This window comes from Apodemus sylvaticus, chromosome 11 (genome assembly GCF_947179515.1).
Source record: "Apodemus sylvaticus chromosome 11, mApoSyl1.1, whole genome shotgun sequence".
NCBI classification, from domain to species: Eukaryota; Metazoa; Chordata; class Mammalia; order Rodentia; family Muridae; genus Apodemus; species Apodemus sylvaticus.
The window spans coordinates 7,345,815-7,366,871 of NC_067482.1; the positions used below are offsets into that span (position 1 = coordinate 7,345,815).

General features: G+C 42.0%; 1 protein-coding gene across 4 annotated transcripts in view; it reads right to left on the bottom strand.

The window, feature by feature from the left end:
- Window positions 1-21,057, bottom strand: part of Arhgap24 (Rho GTPase activating protein 24) — a 413,886-nt gene that overhangs the window by 334,041 nt on the left and 58,788 nt on the right. For all 4 annotated transcript variants that reach the window (XM_052198149.1, XM_052198151.1, XM_052198152.1 and 1 more), the window contains exon 2: window positions 2,394-2,590. In XM_052198149.1, coding sequence (XP_052054109.1) covers window positions 2,394-2,570 — 177 coding nt within the window. In that variant the 5' untranslated portion in view covers window positions 2,571-2,590. The remainder of the gene's footprint in view (window positions 1-2,393; window positions 2,591-21,057) is intronic.

The window sequence follows — 21,057 nt, forward strand, 5'->3', positions numbered from 1 at the left end:
CCTGACTAAAATAATATAAGTCAGAAAAAAAATATCTCCACAGATTCATGTACTTGAACATTTGGTCCACTGCTGTGTCAGAATTCTGAGGAAAGTTTGGGTGTAGCTTACCTAAGGGAAGTAGGTTGTTGAGGGCAGGCCTTGATGGTACATACCATCCACTTCTGGGTCCTGTCTGAGTTCTTTGCTTCTGTCTGCCTATGGGGTTAGACTAGCCACCTGCTACCTCCAGTACTATGAACTGGAGCTGGTACCACCTCAGAGCCTCCCACAATAATAGCCTATGCTCTTTAAAACTGGGAATCAAAATACATGAAGAACAAGGACATCTTGTTGGAAGCATCAAATTGAATATAAACAATCAAGAAACATTTCTGGCAAAAGGTCAGTCCAGAGAAAAACAGGTGATTAGTGGGAGAGCAAAGGCTGAGCTGAGGAACAAGGAACTCTGGGATTGATACTTCTTGTCTAGCTGCCCATTAGCAACAGCCATTTGTTTGATAACCATGGATGTACAAATATATTTCCCAATGATGACATTTGTAAAGATTTTCTTCATCTAAGTCTTTAAAACCCATTATAAATTTGGCCTGGAGATACAAGTCTGTAATCCCAGCTACTTAGAAAGTTCAGGCCAGAGGATGACAGGATCAAGGACCTGAGTTACGGGGTAAATTCAAAGTCAATGTGGGCAATTTAGGAAACTGTACTTCAATGTACGTGTGTGTGTGTGTGTGTGTGTGTGTGTGAGAGAGAGAGAGAGAGAGAGGGGGGGGGGAGAGAGAGAGAGAGAGAAGAAGAAGAAGAAGAAGAAGAAGAAGAAGAAGAAGAAGAAGAAGAAGAAGAAGAAGAAGGTGGTGGTGGTGGAGGAGGAGGAAGAAGAGGAGGAAGAGGAATTTGGGAAACAAGAGAGACTGAGTGGCCTGGGAATTTAGCTCAGTGCTAGAACACCTGCCTATCATAGCATAAGGGTATGTAAACCTACACAAGATTTTTTTAATGCCATTTAATCTTCATTCTTTCAAGTAGGAGTGTAATTCTGAGTTGAGATAGTTAATTGGTGTAGTAAAGAATAGGCCTGGCCCACTCTGCAAGATAACAAGGAAGAAAATCAATGAATCCTCTTTCCCAGCTGATGAACCTACGAGTCACAACAATGATGAACAAAGCAAGTGAGGCTCTGCCTGCCCCACTAACGACTTTTTCCCGACACAGACAATGCCGTGAGAAATCACGTAACCTGGACTCCTTCTGGAACTCCCATATAGGTTGTCCAGTCTCAAGTGAGGCTCTGCCTGCCCCACTAATGACTTCTTCCCGTCACAGACAATGCCGTGAGAAATCACGTAACCTGGACTCCTTCTGGAACTTCCGTATAGGTTGTCCAGTCTCAACTGGTCATCCCTAACACATGCAGATATGAGCAGTACCAATAGGTGTGTATACATGTATGTGTATATATGTATAGATAGATAAAGATAGCTATAGAAACAATAAGTATTTTTACAAGACAGTAGAGTAAATTGTACCTCTGGCAAATACTCAGAAGCTAGTAGCAATCTTAAATGAGTGACTGGGATTTAAAGCATGACCTTACAGTGTTTTTATGTCATTGAATTCCAGAAATGAGAATCCTGTGAAATTATCATGCTTTGTGAACTTAGAACTGTCATACTGAGAACACAAGGAAATAAACACTAAAACAGAGTTCTGATTAAAATTCCTAGTTAAGTCCTTGAACTTTGAACACAAGAGGAAGTATCCTCAAAAACATGCTATCTCTTCTCTCATGTCTATATCCCCTAGCTGTGGACAAGGGAACGGCACAGTAGGGAGGCCTCTCTTTGCATCTTTCTTTTTTTGATAAGCAGTGACCAGGATTGAGAAAACTCAAGCACTTTTTCTTTTTCTATCTTTCTTTCTTATTTTTTTGTTACAGTCTTGAAATTTGTGGCTGAGAACACAAGGAAATAAATGACCACTAAAGAACCACAGAGAACACAGAAACTGTCCCCAGAGGAGTGTGGCTATGTATGCAGTTTCCCTTAAAATATAGATTTTTCAACTTATTCCTAAGGGGGAAAAGGAAAGAAAAGCTGCCTTGGCTATGAGCTCTATCTTCTAATAACAGATGCCCACTAATATTTTCTCATGAAGTAAGTTTGCCTGAGGGATTCAGACATGCTATCCCTTCAAAATTAACATTGGACAACTGTGATTTGCCCCAGAGTCTCAATTAGCTAGCTCATCCCATCCAAATGTAAGCAAAGCAAGAAGCCAACGAAGCCGGCAGACAAGATGCTTGTGGACAGATCCAGCGGGGAGACTGAGAGTCCTCAGTCTCCATCAGCTGTGGATCCCTGAGGTCTGCAGGGATTGTTTTTCCTACTTACCAAAGGCTTGGTTTCATCTTCATCTTTGAAATAATAAAGCTGATCCCCCTTGAGCACAAACCAGCGGGTATGCCAAGTCTTGACAAAGCCTCCCTGCTTCCTCAACCACCCACACTTGGTGGGGTTCTGCCGCCCTGGGCCTTGGGGGCTCTCCGTGGAGTCACAGTTTTCCTCCATTCTCAAGCTGATGGATTTTCCTATGCAGAAACAAAAGGAAAGAAGGAGGGTAAGGTGTTTCTGTCGCCACTGTTTTTAAGGAGAGAGGGGGGAGGGAGAGAGAGAGAAGAAAAGGAGAAAAGGATGGAAAGAAGGAAGGGGAAGGGAAGGAAGGAAAGGAGGGAGAGAGAAGGAGGAGGAAGAGAAGGGAGGAAGAGAGAGGGAGAGACAAGAGAAAAAGAGAAGGAAGGAGGGGAAGGGAAGGAAGAAATGAAGAAAGGAAAGAAGGAAGGGAGAGAGTCCCAGGAGGAATGAACCATGCCTATTAACTCACTGGCTGGATTTCTAGAGGGAGCCAAGACCTGCCAAGAATACCCAAGTGGACAGAGCATGGTGCACTTGCCTGCCTTCTTAAGGGAGCTGGAAGCTAAGAACCCTTTCTTCCTGAGTAGAGCTGCAGAATGGGAAATTTCTGGAGGATCAGGCAAGAAAAACCAAGTATTCAGCATCTAGGCCCATGTGCCTGCTGCGCAGTGCTGAGGGCCTGCATGTGCAGGCCTGGCTTGTGGTTACCTGAGCAAGCACTATTCCCACACATGTTAAAACTTAAGGGAACTATTTTTAAAACCTCAGAGGAAGACGGTTGTTTTGCACATGTGAGAATCTCTTAAGATGTTACTCTCGGCTTCCTCCAGAGTTTCAACCAGAGAGTTTTCTCTGCCGAGGATCTGTGCAGCCGAGGATGCTTAGGAACAGCAAGAAAACAAAACAAACAGAAAACAAAATAAGAACTTTCATGGCTGGCTGCATTTCCTCTTCCCCACAGGCTCCCTCGAATCCAGGAACTAGGGAGTAGTTAAAATCCGGGACCCATTAAGCCCCATTTCAGACTGTGCGCAAAGGAACTCAAGGGTATCCACTTGATACGAAGCAAGGAAATGCGCCACAGGCATGCAGATATCAGCAGCAGTCCTAGGAAGGCAGAGTACCACAGCAGAAACACAAGGGTGGGCAGGAGGTGGGCAGGAAGGGGGCTGGAGGTGAGCAGGAAGTGGGCAGGAGGTAGACAGGAGGTGGGCAGGAAGTGGGCAGGAGGTAGACAGGAGGTGGGCAGGAAGTGGGCAGGAGGTGGGCATGAAGTGGACTGGAGGTGGGCAGGAGGTAAACAGGAGGTGAAAAGGAGGTGGGCAGGAAGTAGGCTGGAGGTGGGCAGGAGGTGGACAGGAGGTGGCCAGGAAGTAGGCTGGAGGTGGACAGGAAGTGGGCAGGACGTGGGCAGGAAGTGGGCTGGAGGTGGACAGGAGGTGGGCAGGAAGTGGACTGGAGGTGGGCAGGAGGTGAACAGGAGGTGGGCAGGAAGTGGGGTGGAGGTGGACAGGAAGTGGGCAGGAGGTGGACAGGAGGTGGGCAAGAAGTAGGCTAGAGGTGGACAGGAAGTGGGCAGGAAGTGGGTAGGAGGTGGGCAGGAAGTGGGCTGGAGGTGGGCAGGAAGTGGGCCGGAAGTGGGCTGGAGGTGGGCAGGAACTGGGCTGGAGGTGGGCAGGAGATGGGCAGGAAGTGGGCAGGAGATGGGCCGGAAGTGGGTTGGAGGTGGGCCGGAAGTGGGCTGGAGGTAGGCAGGAACTGGGCTGGAGGTGGGCAGAAGATGGGCAGGAGGTGGGCAGGAGATGGGCAGGAAGTGGGCAGGAAGTGGGCAGGAGGTGAACAGGAGGTGGGCAGGAGGTGGGCAGGAGGTGAACAGGAGGTGGGCAGGAGGTAGGCAGGAAGTAGGCAGGAGGTAGGCAGGAGGTGAACAGAAGGTGAACAGGAGGTGGGCAGGAGGTGAGCTTTTGGCAGCAAGCATTTGTCCATGGAAACAGACCCCAATAATTATGGTAGAAAATTAATGTATATCATATATTATATATATCAAAGGCTTCCTCCAGTTTCTTGCTAGTCTTTATTTCTAAGCAATTTATTCAGGAAGTGGGAAGTGTTAGCTCATCCCTGGTTTTCCTATGAGGGCATAAACACAAAATGCTAAGGCATGTTCATGCCTTTATTTTGCTAATTCTGAGTTGTACTCGAAGATGATCACCCTCAGAACCTCCATTTTCACCACTAGCTTTTCATCCATTTGTTATGTCCAGAGTCCCAATCACAAGTCACATGGTGTTTGTGCCAGCCTTTGTTCACTGGTGTGTCTTCCCTGGAGGTAACAGTTCCAACAGCTCTGAGCTGGGCTCCTTGAGCTCGTTTGAGGTAATTCTTCTACTTAGTTACAGCGATGACTTTGCACCTGGCCTCTAGCCTCTTGCTATCTCACTTCAGCCAGTTGGGTCACTGGTGTACTTGAGCTCAGTTGGTGTCTACACATGACCCCTTTTGTGCTGGAATTCCACAGTCGCTACCTTCTCCTCTCTGTAGTACCTACTGAAAGCTTCCCCTCTAAGGGGCATTCCTGTGGCAGAGACAGCTGACTGTCGGAACATTCTCTCCCTGTGTGTACATGTATCTGCAGATTGGATCATGCCTGGTGTTGGATGTAAGTTTGTTATTCCCAGAGGGCAGGGAACTTCCAACTCCTTTCTTCCACAGCACTTGACCTAGTGTAAGGAAGCGGGTGAGCTCCATTCTACTTGAACAGTGTGTGTGTGTGTGTGTGTGTGTGTGTGTGTGTGTGTGTGTGTGTAATTAAATAATAAGTATGTATGTTCATTTAGACCACTCTAAATCATCTTTACTTTGTCTCCTGGTATTTAAATTATTCCAACATATACAGTTCTTCACCATTACTTTTTTCTTTGACCAAGCAACTTGTAAATTTAAATAAGGCCATAAAATAAGCATTCCAACACACACACACACACACACACACACACACACCTAGAATGTATTACAGCCAAACAAATTCTTTCTTTGGGGCTCTTTTTATGTTCCCTCTCAGAATCATACATTTTATTAACTTAAAAAAATACTGCCTCTAAAGATTTCCAAGGTAATTAGCAAGCTACCATCAATAATATAGAAATACATACAGCCAATTCTTTTTTTCTACTCTTTCTGACTTAGTGGAAAATATGTGCATGTGTCTTAGAACATGGTTTATGACCCTTCTTGCACCCATTACTTATAAGTTTGGCTAAAGCCAGGGCAAGTGCAGAGCCCACTGAACTCCTGAAAAAGCTACAGTTAAATTCATGACTTCATAATACATCATCTCAGCAATGCTAATTACATTATTAAAACAAATGAAAATGATTTATTATAAACCCCAGGGGGGAGAATGCCTTGCCTATTACTGTGTGGGAGAAAAACAAAACACAAGCTCGAGTCCTACAAAAATAACCAAGGTGTTTGTGGAGAAGTAGAGACTTGTAGAGAAAAAGAATCAAGTCCTTTCTTGGTCTCTAAAATAAAGAGGAAGAGTTTGATCATTTCTGTCTATGGGTCCTTTCCGTGCCCTACAATGAGTGTAGCACCTCTACAATTCCATAGTTGTGGAGCATCAGATACCTCGCTATCCCCCACACCTAGTGAAGCATCCGTCAGTCAATGTTTGATTCATGCGGCATTAGGGTCTTATGTCGGATGCCTAACAGTGACATTATCTCCTTTCAGAACCCAATGTTCTCAAAGCTGATCCTGGTACATGACACATTGATAACAAAATTGACCATTGATACTCAATCCTCCCTCATCCTCAAATATCAAATATCTACAAACTCGAATGAGCAGAAGGCCCCATATCCCTCTAATTTGTCTACTGAGTATCAGTTGCCCTCTGCTGAGAAGATAGTTCTCATGTTACTGGTCTTGTTTGTTTCTATGGTAAATCAACACAGACACATGCTTACTGAACTTCCCCCTTCCAAAAGCAGTTGAGGAAAGCTGTCAATCATTCACATCAGATAGGGGCTCTATAGTTAAAACTTTTATTGATTTGGCACTATATATATTTTACAATCCAGTTTTCTCATGGTCCATGGGCTCTGAGACTACCAGGCTCCTATCAGCTCTGGAGCCTGATGTCCACTGCCTCTTCTAGTTCATACACACACACACACACACACACACACACACACACACAAATACAAACACACAAACACATGCACAAACTCAGCAGCATCCCAGTGCCCCTGTGCATGCTGGGACTTCAAATGTTGGTCCTTGTCTTACATCTAAGTTGAGGCAGGGGTCTCTTGCTACCACAGTATAAGCCAGGGTTGGTGGTTTGAGAGCTTCTAGGGACTCTCCAGTTTCTGCATGCATTTCATCGGAAGTCCAATGGGATTGCAGATGCAGCTATTACACACGACTTGATGTGATCCTAGGAAACAGAACTCTGGTCCCGACGCTCAGGCAGCTGAGTGATCTCAGCATTGTTCTTAGTGCAAAATTTATCACCCCCAAACCTCTCTTCTATGTGCATTCTCTGAAATTTCATCGTCTCGTTAGAGACCAGGCATGCCCAGTAAACCTTAGAGATCTCCTGTCTCTGCCGCCCCAGTCCCAAGTATTAGAAGCATGTACTATATATCCAGCATTTCTTCATGGGTTCTGGGAATCAAACTCAGGTCCTGCTAATGGCTGCTTTACAGCCTGAGCTATTTCCCCAGGCCCTTGTTCATCTCTCAACTCACACTAACAGAAATTGGTGCTCCATGCAGAATTATCTTACAAGTCATGAACCAAAGATTTGCTCCCTGCTTTGTATGTTGAAATCATAATCTCCAAAAGATAGCAAAGATGAGGTCTTGTGGAAATCACTAGGATTCCATGAGGTCTCTTGAGCAGACCCTGGTCTGAGGGGATTATTACCCCCAAGAAGAGAGAGCAGAGTGTTCACTCTGCTTCTGTGTTTACATAAAGCAGGTTTATGTGCACATGTGGAAGGTAACCATTGCCCACCAAGCAAAGAGGCTTCAGAAAGAAATCTTTCTGAGCAATGCCCCAAATTGAGAGGCTTGCAGTCAAGGGAACTCTGAGAGAGTAACTCTGATTTAAACCACCAAGTCTACAGTATTCTGTAGTAGCTTGAACAGACATCTGCAAGTGTACCAACCTCGCCCAAATGTCTGAAGGCCAAACAGCCATGACTTTTCACCACTTCCCTTCAGAGCATGGTCTTCACTAAGGGAATCTTCCAGAACATTCTCCATGGTCTTACACTTTAGCCAGTGGCTAATCATGAGGGGGCAATAAGCTAACTTTCTTGCATTTAGTTGGCTCAAGCATATGTAAACTGGGAAAGTTTGGGTGTGTTGCATCTTCAGGAGAGGAGGAGGGGACAAGTTCTTCTGAAGAGATCAGTGGTTTATTCTGTCCTTCTGCTGAGCTTGGGAGGTGTCCATCATCTTGTAACAGGTAAGCCATGACTGGAATTACAGCACAGAGCATTGTACAGTACACCAAAGCATCCCCACTGCATCAGGTCAAGCTGGATTATCCTTAACTCCACTGCCCTTCCCTACCCTGCCTCCTTAGCCCTCCCTCCTTCCTGTGAGAGCCCTCCCTAGAAATTGCTTGGCTATTGATCAGCTCAGACTCTAGATCAGCTACAGCTTTCAGCACCCTTACTTCTAGTTCTACTCTCCTCCAAGGCTCAACACAAAGGTCTCTGCCAGTCCTGGGAAGGCCTGTATAGTTTTCTGCCTCTCTCCATGATCCACTCAAGCTGCCCTACTGCTCAGTCTCTTGGGTGTAGGGAAACCAGGAACAAGAGGGTGAACTCCCAGTATAATCTCTAGATCCATGGAAGGTTGGCTGAAAGTAAAAGCAAGACAGGAATATGCTAGCAAAGAATACATGTGTGAATGGAAACAGAATCATGTGTCAGGAGACATAACTGGCCAGAGAGAGGGAAGATGCCTCCATTACCAGTCTTCCCCTCTGGAGGACAGACAGACAAACAGTATCTCTCCATACTTTGATGTGAGTGTGCTGGAATTTTAGCTCAGGTGTGGCAGTGCAGGGAGGCAGGGGATCCCCTCAGAGGTAGTTTCTAAAGGGAGGTACTTTGGTCATTGGGATTTATTGTTACCCTCAGGAGCCAATACAGCTTTTCCTGGATAATCTTAAAACCATGGGTTTCCATTGCTAGTGAAGGTCATACCAATGAGTCTCTCAGCTTCCTGTCTTGCTAGATCCTGTTTGATCCTTTCTGAACATGCTTCCACAGTTGGGATGCTTTTTCCCATGAGGCCCTGGTCAGAGACCCAGTCATCCAACAGAAAGGGCTGCTCACCTCAGACTTCAAGCTTCTGTCAACAGGAATTAAAGAAATTCTTCTTTACAAATAATCTAGGCTCAAAAAATTTGTTTTAGAAACAGAAAACAAGCTAGTGTGATATGATTATATTTCTACCTAACTAGAATGTCCTCCCCACACCCCGTCTTTTACACACACACATACTCATATTCATATGAAGGTAAGTATATGAGGACAGAGCAATACATTAGGTTTTTTTAGACAAGGCTTTACAACCCCAAGACCTCTCACATCTCTTCCTAAATTTCTATAGTGGCTTTCTGTCTGCTTCTGGGATCCATTCTTACTGAAACAACATTATACATTCAATCCATGACAGCAGGATTTTCTTTTAGAAAACAGATCAGGTCATGGCATTGTAATGCTTGTGCTTTGCAAATAATTACTCATTTGCACTCAGAGTTAAATCCCAAACATCTGGCTCAGCCTAGAAAGGCCAGTATGATTCCCACCTACCTTTCTCCAAATGACCCTATGACTTTGAGTGGCTAGCCCTCCTCCTCTCTGTACTTCTCCCCTCCCCCTCTTCATCCTCCTCATCCTTCTCCTCCCCTCCCTCTCCTGTTCCTCTTCCACCTTTTCTTTTTTCTCCTCCTCTTCCCCCTCTCCCTCCTCCCTCTCCCCCCTCCACCCCCTCTGCCTCCTCCTCTTCCCTCTCTTCCCCACCCGTTCCCTCCTCCTTCTCCTCCTCCCTCCTTCTCCTCTTCCCCCTACCCCTGCTTCTCTGAGTTTCCATTCAAATGTGACCTGACCGCAGAGCATCCACTTGGGTGTGTGGCTCTTACCCTGCACCCCTTGCCCACCGTACCCCGTCTGTCTCGGGGCCCTATTTCATCTGTCCTGGTTTTGTTTGTGTCTCACTTGTTTAGATGTCTCCTGCCCACATGTCAGCACTCACTGACTTCACATCACTCCTAGTCAGCTACAGAGCAGAGGGGCAAGAAGCAGCTCTCAGATGCATAGCTGTGTGTTGATACACAACCATCTCCTGAGACCCGAAACTGCTGAAAAAGCACAGAACTAGAAAATGGTAAAAAGTTAAGACTTGGATTCTAGAAGCTGGTTTGATGGAGGAAATGATAACATGCTAGCTAAGGAAAACTGAAGAGTATAATAGTATTATTTTTGGCCCCCCTCCACCACACATTTCTTCGTGTAATGAACAAATCAAAGAATAAGCAGTTGACGCCTCATATTGCAAAACATCTAATTGAGGTTGTGTCAGCACAACATTATACATTCAATCCATGACAGATAAATTCCAGGAGCCTAACTAAACCTGTTGTCAGAAAGTGGCCTTGTTACTTACAGTAGTAACTAATATGGGCTGCAGGTCTTCACGCAGGACACATGCCTCCCCCAGACTGGACATGTACTCCCTTATCACCTCAGACAAAGCCTGTACCAGGCAGTCATGCTCATGGATTGAGCTCCCTGGGACCACTACGGCAACTGACATTCAGTAAGCACTCAAAGAGTTAAGTGAAGAAATGGTAAAGTAACAGAGAATAAAAGGATAAGTCAATCACTGCCCACTGGAATTGCCCCCACAGCTTCAAAAATTCTGAGAGGAGCTGAAGAGATGACTCAACAGTTAAGAGTACTTGCTGCTCTTGAAGAGGACCAGAGTTTGATTGCCAGCTCTCTCACTAGCACCTGCAATTTCCAGGAGATCTGATGCCCTCTTCTGGCCTGCGTGGATACACAGGTACACATATAAGCAAAACACCCACACATGTAAAGGTTTAGAAATATAAATTAATTGATTAATTAATTAGCTAATTAATTAGTTAATTAATTAATGTCAAGAGGCCATGCAAGAGTCCAGAACCATCCAAAGCTGCTAGATGCCAATATAACAACACCACACCAAATTCTCCCATCTGATCCTGATTCAAATGCAGTGGTTTAAAGAGAAACTGACTTTTAGAAATTATTGAGAAAACGTAAATGATTATGTTTTTGGTGAATGCTATCTTCCATAATCATTGTTGACCATAAACCATCACTGAGAACATCTGTGAAGAAAACTAAGCGATTGCAATAAAGTGCGGCTGGTAAGGATGAGAAGAACTTTGAAATAGGCGTCAACGGGGTACACCTGAGGACCCTGTACATAATTGCCCTGTAAATCTGTAGCTTAGTTTCTGGAGAAAACACCCAAAAAAGGTCCCATTGCTTGATTATTTGAAATTAAATTGTTAAAAATGTCAGCAAGTGGACAGTTATAACAATATATATAAATGTTGGATCACATTATACACTTCAATCTTCATCTTATGTTGTAATCTTCATGTTTGCTGTAATTATTTTCATAAGCAATCAAATGACTTAATCGTGTGGAAATTATAAAAACATAAGCTCTTTAGTATTTTCTCTATATTTTTTCAATCCTGCATATTTCGTGTTGTATGCTCTACTGTAAAGAGATAATGTTTCCTTGTAAGGAGATTTTATTCAATTACCGAGGAAAGTATTTTGATCCATTTTTAGAAGTATTCTTTACGTTCCCATAACCACCTGAGGAATTAGTAAAAAGGACCCTTGAATTTCTCACAGCTGAGAACCTCAACAGAAAGGAAATCAAATCAAACTGGTGGCTTTACTGAAGATGGGGCTAGGAAATCATCAGCAGATACATGGGAGATGAGCTGCAATCCTTTCAGCTCTTGACAGACATTACTAATCACCTGGGTGTGTCCCCAGATGTCCCCTCAATACAGAAATCTTAAAGCAAGCGAAAGTAAATATGAGTCGAATATTCCTTTATATTAATTAAACTGATATGACTAGACTCTTCAATTAGCACCAAACATTTGATTTTATAAACATGTCAACTTAGACACTCGAGCATTTTGCAATACCTCTTGTCCAGTCATCTTTTGTTTTGAAAAACAGTATGCAGAAAGTTTCCACATCTAAATCTAAGATGTAATGGGATTATGCTACCAAAGTGAGAACAACAGAGATAAAGGAGAAATCTGAATACAAGAGGGAGAGGGGAGCTGACGGGCCAGAATTCTGAGAAAGACCCCAAGCCCTGCTCAGGGAACCATTTCCCTGGGCCTTCTCTCATAAGAAAAACAATCTTTGTGCCTGAGGTTTATGCTCCCCCATGGGTATATTTTAAGCTCACATAAAAACTTTCATAAAGCAGTGATTTGATAGTAAAGAGTCCAACCTGGGAAAAATCTATCACACCACTGTTCCAAGATTCTCTGTGGGGCTAGCCATTTATTCAAACACACTTCAAAGAACAGACAGGTGGTCAACCTGACTGAGATAGCAATTTGTTTCCAAAGAACTTTCCTTCAGGTTCCCCCTTCACATGAAAGCCAGAGGTGCTTAATGGTCTCCAATAAGGACTGCCCCTGCTTTCCCAATTAATCCTGTGGGCTGAGCACCGCTGGGCTTGCTCTCTAAGGCCAGGAAAATTATGAGGCTCCCTAAGTATATAAATCTAGACCTAATCACTGAACCTCAATTACTCGCACAGTGGTTCATCACGTGGAAGTACTGACAAGACAACTTTTTCATTAGAGTTTGAACAAGCTGTGGAAAAGATGTCAAAGTAGAAAGAGGGAGAGGAAAAATGCCTGACTGCTAATCTACTTTCTCAAGATTATTCCCCTCAAAATGGACTGTGATTTGTCAAATCGCGATATTTAATGAGATCTAATTATTCTCATAATTTGAACACACTTTAATACTTCAAAATCACTAATTTATGCCTCATTTTAGATAAGCCAAATAGCAAGCTAGCTTTAATATAATGAGATTTATTCAATTATCTTTCATTCAAAAGGAAAAGAATAAAAAGGGGGTAGGCACCTTGGCGTTTGTATTTGGAATGTCCAGAGCCTCTCTGGAGGTGATGCCGTGTCTCACATACAGTGTTGCTCTGCTTGAGCTCAATCTTCCTGCAGTAGGTCAGACCGGCTGAGACCTGGTTACTCAGGGGCCCTGAGCTCTACAGAGACTGTGACATCCTAGGCCTAGAAAGTGCACGTGTGACTCACTCATGTCACAGAGACTCTTTTTTATGGGGGTGAAAGACACCAGAAGAAAGACTTGTAGCCCAACAGCATTCCTCATCCCTGATGACAAGAATTCTACAAAAATGAAAGCATTTTGGGACAAGTAGTATGAGATGTCAGAAAGGGGACTGTGGAAAGCAGATCATGGTTTGGTACCTCAGGTCTGCCCTTGACTGTCTTCCACTGACCTTGTGGGACACAGCTCACTCTTAGCAAACTGAACAATTGTGTTTCCTTTTATTTGATCTAGTCTGAGTTGCTGTTAGTAAACTCTTACCCAGGTGAATCTTTTTACAGTGGAAAGAAATGCTAAAATATCCTTGAGATACTTTATCTTTAAAATAACTAAAATTTAGGCTTAAAAATCCTATGATTTACTATTTTGTATGTGTGCAAAGGTTCATTCAAGATATAGCCTCAACCAAAACAGGAAGCCCAAACCTTATAAATGAAAACCTAAGAAAATAGATTTGCAGAGTCAGGCAGGAAGTAAATTAATGCTAATGAAAGCAACAGTATGAAATTATAATGTACACTTTAGGCAGTTTTCTTTTTTTAATTTAATTATATATTTTTATTTTCTATATTATCTATTTACATTCCAAATGATTTTCCCTTTCCCAGTTCCTCCCTTCCCATATGTCCCATAAACCTTCTTCTCTCCACTCATTCTCCAATCACCTCTCACCTTTTTCTCTGTCCTTATATTCCCCTCCAATGCTAGATCAAGCCTTTCCAGGATCAGGACCCTCTCCTTACTTCTTCATGGGAGTCATTTGTTATGCTAATTGTGCCTTGGGTATTCAGAACTTTGCAGATAATTAATATCCACTTATCAGAGATTGCATTCCATGTGTATTCTTTTGTGATTTGGTTACCTCACTTAGGATGATATTTTCCAGATCCAACCATTTGCCTAAAAATTTTGTGAATTCATTGTTTTTAATTGCTGAGTAGTATTCCATTATGTAAATATACCACATTTTCTGTATCCATTCCTCCACTGAGGGACATCTGGGTTCTTTCCAGCTTCTGGTTATTATAAATAAGGCTGCTATGAACATAATGAAGCATGTGTCTTTATTGCATGCAGGGGAATCCTTTGGGTATATGCCCAGGAGAGGTATAGCAGGGTCCTCCAGAAGTGTCATGTCCAGTTTTCTGAGGAACCGCCAGACTGATTTCCAAAGTGGTTGTACCATCTTACAACTCCACCATCAGTGGAGGAGTGTTCCTCTTTCTCCACATCCTCGCCAACACCTGCTGTCTCCTGAGTGTTTAACCTTAGCCATTCTGACTGATGTGAGGTGAAATCTCAGGGTTGTTTTGATTTGCATTTCCCTAATGACTAATGATGTTGAGCATTTCTTAAGGTACTTCTTGGCCATCCAAATTTCTTCAGGTGAAAATTTTTTGTTTAAATCTGTACCCCATTTTTAATAGGGTTATTTGGTTCCCCGGGGTCTAACTTCTTGAATTCTTTATATATATTGGATATTAGCCCTCTATCAGATGTAGGGTTGGTGAAAAATCTTTTCCTAATTTGTTGGTTGCTGATTTGTCCTTTTGACAGTGTCCTAGGCAAAGTTTTCTATTTGTTCAAAAGCTTCCTCAACAAGATTCATGGGCTACCTGGAGATCATAAGAAGATCTTTATGATGCATGTATCAGCCTGAAGATGTCTAACCACGAAGAAGCACTCCTATGATTCAACAATGACTCTCTCTCCATATATATATATATATATATATATATATATATATATAAACCATATGACTTCAGAAGTGCTTCCCAATGCAAGATATACAAAGCTTCAACAATCCCATGAAAAAAATTCCAGCACCACTGCATATCAAAGAAATGGACATCTAAACCATCTAAGATATCACCAGATAAACATTTACATTGGAAATGCTTACAAATGCTGATGGGACCAAGTGGTTAGTGAGGTACAGACTAACCAAAAGCTTCTTGCAGTCTGCAGGTGTGTACATGGTATGAAGACATTGACAAAAGATTTAGCACTTCTTATTTCTGTCTATGCTGGGAGCTGATCCTGTGTCACAATGCTCCATACACAAATTCCTCCTGGAGAGAGCTGGTCTCCCAGGGGTACTGACACACAGGCTTGCAGAAGGGACAAGTCACAGTCAGAGGAAGACCAGCTAATGCCAGAGATAACCAGATGGCGAAAGGCAAGGGCAAGAACATAAGCAACAGAAACCAAGGCTTAAAGGCATCATCAGAACCCAGTTCTCCCACCACAGCAAGCCCTGGATAACCCAACACACCAGAAAAGCAAGACTGATTTAAAATCACATCTCATGATGATGATACAGGACTTTAAGAAGGACATAAATAACTCCCTTAAAGAAATACAGGAGAACACAGGTAAGCAGCTAGAAGCCCTTAAAGAGATTCCAGGAAAACACAACCAAACAGGTGAAGAAATTGAATAAAACTATCCAAGATCTAAAAAATGGAAATAGAAACAATAAAGAAATCGCAAAGGGAGGCAAAAGATTTAGCAATGCCACAGAAAATTAGATATCCTCCTTGTTATGATCTAGATTCCAATTCTATGTTCTTCATGGAGAAATGGAATTCATGCGTTGATAGAAAAATCTGTGCAGCAGTACTAGTGTATATTGTCATATATGTCATAAATTGCAAATAACTCAAATGACATCAGTCAATATGGCAAAACACAAAACAATCTGTAAAACCCAAGATTAGTGTCAGTAAAGAAAACTGCAAATGCATGTCAATGTACATGTGCCCTCAGCATTATCATGAGTGAGTGAGGCCAGTGGAGTCACTGTGTGATCCCTTGCACACAATGTTGACTAAACAGGCTCCATCCATCATAATACCCACTACCGAGGGGCAAGCGTTGAATCTTCTATGATGGTAGAGATGCCTTATATTTTGATGGGATATGAGTTCCATGTGCATAGACACTTGTCTAAACTTGTGAACTGTTCACTGAAGTTGTGTGTGCAAATCATCCTCATCATTATCACTATTATTAAATATTTAATAATTTTATTCAATTTTATTCAAAAGTATTAAGAATAGTGAAATCTCATCAGTACATCTAGTCCATTGTTGCATTATTCCTAACTCTGGGATTCCTTTCTCTGTTTTTCCACACTGAATAAATCGACATAAACACTGACCCCATTAGGAAGTTAGTTTTCTCAGAGAAACTAGACTACATCCTGTGGTTTGCATTTGCAATTGGAGCAGTGTGAATTCAGTTTGCAGTAGATATAGAAACAAAATCAGACATGCTTAATTGTGCTTTTAGGTTGAAGCAGAAGATTGAATTACTTCAACAAGCAACTTGTACACAGCTTGGTTTCTGGATGGTATTCATTTATACATGGAATCAGTGTTCCATAAATTAAAGACTGATTTATATCAGCTCTGTCCCCTGGACAGAGATTATCAGAAAGCAAAGTAACATTCAAGAACTTATGGGATAGTATAAAAGAAAATGGGATAGCATGAGGTGGCTTCTAATGGCTAAATATAGGACAGTCTGAGCAGTGGAATAAATGATGTAAGGAATGGTATCCACAAAACACACACACATGCACACACACACACATGTACACGGATACACACATACTCACCCATGCACACACATGTACACTGCACACATGAACACTGTGCATATGCAGAGGTATACTGCACAAAAGCATGTGCACATGCATATCCACACCCACACACACATCCACATGCACACATGCATACATGGACACACATGCATATGTATACATGCACACACATGTACACATACACATGTGCACACGCACATGTACATTCACACAAACATGCTCAGGCCCACGTGTGCATGCATACACACACTCATAGCACACGTGCATGTTCTCACACAAGCACACACAGGCACAAGCACATGCACAGGCACATAAACACCATTTTATATAAGGGATTTGAGCTTTGGCAGATTTCAGCATGTATAACTGTGACTTTGGATCAACACTTTATTAATGAGGCAAGACTTACATGCTTGTGTGTGTGTGTGTGTGTGTGTGTGTGTGTTTGTGTGTGTAGATGTATGTGCATGTATATGTACATATGCACATAATTCTTACATTAACTATGAGCTATATGCCATATTATTTGTACATTATAACTAAAGAACAGAATGGCATCTGCAGTCCTACTGGTAATAAGAGGCTATTTTTTAAAATGTCATCTGTATGTACATAATGTAACTGAGGAGACTGTGTTTGTAGTCACTAACCTATCATTGCTTCTCAAATATCATATAAACTCTGGCATAGAGCAGCCCTATGATTAAAACTCTCCATAACAAAAGGCAAGTGACAAACAAGACTGCATGCTGGAATAAGATATCTAGACTTCAGTTTATGACGTCTGTGGACATAGTTTCCAGTTAGAGGTCTGTTACTCAAATTTGCTCATCGTGAGATCTATACACAGATAACATTTTATGTTTTTGATTTTATTTCTGCAATCTTCCATCTGAAGGACTCACCTCTCTGAAGGCTGCTCAGGCTGTAGCCCTGAAGAGCTCAGGTGATACAGCATTGTTCAACTCTCTTCCTGCCATCTTTGAAGGCCAGCAAAGAAAAGAGTATTCTCAACCCAGGCCAAAGAGGACTTAGTCTTTTTATGAACTGAAAATTATCAGTGAAATTTACAAACTTCTTTGTGCTTTTCTTTGAAAAGCAACTATAGATTACTGTCTCCTTGGTTAGAAAAATTACAAAGACCTGAGACCTAAGGACTTCATTATAACATGAGAAGTACATGGTCAGTAACTCTGAATGCCATTAACTGTAGTCATCTCTTTAAGTCAGCTGAACATCCTGAGACCTAGGAAATTACTCATGCAAAATTGTCAAAAAATAAAGTACTGAACAACATCCAGCAAGGATGCTTTAAATGGCGGTGAAATTACCTGAGAAGGAGCCATGAAAGTAGAAAACATTATTGTATTTTCACAGTCTGAGACATTGCCTCATAGAACATCACATGCACACGTGCGCGCGCGCACACACACACACACACATGCACGCGCACACACACACACACACACATGCACGCGCGCGCGCACACACACACACACACACACACGGATGTGCATATACACAAATACACTCAACTTCTCAACAAATTCAGATGTAATTATTATAAAAATTCATTGAAAGTAGTGCTGATGTCTAAGAGGCAAAAGTGAGGCACCTTCTTCATTCCAGTGCCTTAATTTTATTTTTCCCCTTTTCCTATTAAACTATTCATCCTTGGGCTGACTCAGGCCATTCTCTTGTGTTCTCTGGGATCTCCCTCATAATAAAGGAATGAATAAATGAAGAATGGACCAGAGGGGTGGAAGCTATGTGTTCGCAGTAGTAAATAGGAGTACGCTGAAGCCTTCCTGAGGCAAAGACAGGCTCCTTAAAGCAGCGTGCTCAAGGGAAATGAACAACATGTCATGAGTGGCATATTTTAACAGGCTTTACCGCTCACAGAGCTGCATTAGGACTTATGTATTTAAATATAAGTGGGTATCACTTATGAAAATCTGAATATGTTAAGACAACTTCAATCACAGCATACATAGGCTTCCCTTGGAAACATTTGAATGACTATTTTGATAAGCTTCACAATTTCCAAGATTATCTTCAGAGACAAAATCTTGGTAATAGAAAACATCATCTACCAGTGAGACAAAGTCTACCAGAGGCCAGAGAAGCATATGGTCTTCAGCCAAGCACCTTACCAAGGCCAAGAGTTAAGTGTTATCTTAAAGTTTTCCAAACTGAACAAGCCAACAGGTGAATACAAGAAAAAGATTTTAACAACCTAAATAAATAGGACTTTATCTCAATATGAAACCCTGCTTAGCCTAGAGAACACATTCAAAATTTAGTAATAGGAATAGTAGTTTCCCCTATGGAACTTGCTTCACCCCCCTATGGATTTTTATGGTTGAGTTATTTTGTTTTAATTTTTCTCACACTACTTCATGGAAAACATATAGTGCTCAAACTAAGAACCTTCTACCTAAGAGCAGAACCAATAACCAACCAGAACAGAAAACATCTGGAGTACAAATGTTTGGGCACAAAAAGGGAGATTGAGCTCCAATAATTGGTGTGCTTTTCCCCAATTGTGTCTCAGTATTCAGCTGTACCTTAGCAAACAACTCAGACACTTCTTAAGGTCAAGGACTATGTCTTATAAACTGTAGCACCATGCAACCATGTAAATGGTAAGAAAACTCAAAACAAATCAACAATAAGCTATTCAGGACTGAACATGGCTTGGCACTTAATAATAACAATTTTTTTCTCTGAATAAATGTTTCTTTGAGTAAATTGTGGAAATGTGAATCTTGCTTGTAAACCTTGCTCAAAATGTGAGACGGTCTTCCAAATTGTCCACAGCAGATCTGGTCCCCATGACCTTCAACATCTTCCACATATTATACAGAAACTCAACGGATCACTATGGCCTTCAACACTGACTAATTTCAAAGAAGTGTATAAAACTACCAATGAATTGATATGTTAAGGCACTACAAATTTATAAACAGTCACACACATAGCAGTGAGGTTTTGTACTTTAAATTGAAAAAATGCATTACCTTTTAAGTCACCTAATCCACAAAATGGTATTGCCACTGACAGTTTTATAAAAAGCAATTCTTCTTTACCTTTCTTCAAGATCTATAGTTAATTTAGTTTACACAACATAACCAGTATAAAGAAATACTGCTTGTCTTACATGCTGTTACAGTGTGTCCTGTGTGCCTTTGGGTTCTAAATGCAAAGATTCAGCCACCAAGGAACTGAAAACAACTTGAGGAGGTGGGAGTCTGTACTGAAAATTTAGGGACTTGTTTTCTTGGCATTATTCTTTTTTTAATGTTTTTATTTGATATATTCTTTATTTACATTTCAAGTGATTTTCCCTTTCCTGGATCACCCCCCCCCCAAAAAAAGTCCCATAAGCACTCTTCCCTCCCCCTGTTCCCTAATCCACCCCTTCCAACTTCTCTGTCCTGGTATTCCCCTACACTGCTACACTGAGCCTTTCCAGGACCAGAGGCCACTGCTTCCTTCTTCTTGGGCATCATTTGATATGTGAATTGTGTCTTGTGTATTCCAAGCTTCTAGGCTAATATCCGTTTATCAGTGAGTGCATACCATGAGTGTTCTTTTGAGACTGGGTTACCTCACTTAGGATGATGCTCTCCAGTTCCATCCATTTGTCTAAGAATTTCATGAATTCATTGTTTCTAATGGCTGAATAGTACTCCATTGTGTATATATACCACATGGGGTGCAGAGCTAAACAAAGAATTTTCACCTGAGGAATATCGAATGGCTGAGAAGCACCTAAAGAAATGTTCAACATCCTTAGTCATCAGGGAAATGCAAATCAGAACCCTGAGATTTCACCTCACACCAGTCAGAGTGGCTAAGATCAAAAACTCAGGAGAAAACAGGTGCTGGCGAGGATGTGGAGAAAGAGGAACACTTCTACACTGCCGGTGGTGTTGCAAGCTTGTACTACCACTCTGGAAGTCAGTCTGGTGCTTCCTCAGAAAACTGGGAATGATACTTCTGGAAGACCCCACTATACCACTCCTGGGCATATACCCAGAGGATTCTTGGCATTATTCTTAAACAGTCAACATGTACATATATACATTTTCATATTAACTATTACACTCAGTTGAAACTGAAGAGTAGATTGCTTTTGGTAAGATGGCCATTTTTACTATTCAGCCACCAAGATTTTTACTAGATTCAGCCACCAAGGAACTGAAAACAACTTGAGGAGGTGGGAGTCTGTACTGAAAATTTAGGGACTTGTTTTCTTGGCATTATTCTTTTTTTAATGTTTTTATTTGATATATTCTTTATTTACATTTCAAGTGATTTTCCCTTTCCTGGATCACCCCCCCCCAAAAAAAGTCCCATAAGCACTCTTCCCTCCCCCTGTTCCCTAATCCACCCCTTCCAACTTCCCTGTCCTGGTATTCCCCTACACTGCTACACTGAGCCTTTCCAGGACCAGAGGCCACTGCTTCCTTCTTCTTGGGCATCATTTGATATGTGAATTGTGTCTTGTGTATTCCAAGCTTCTAGGCTAATATCCGTTATTAATCCTGCCAATCCATGAGCATGGAATTTTTTTCCATTTTCTGCGGTCTTCT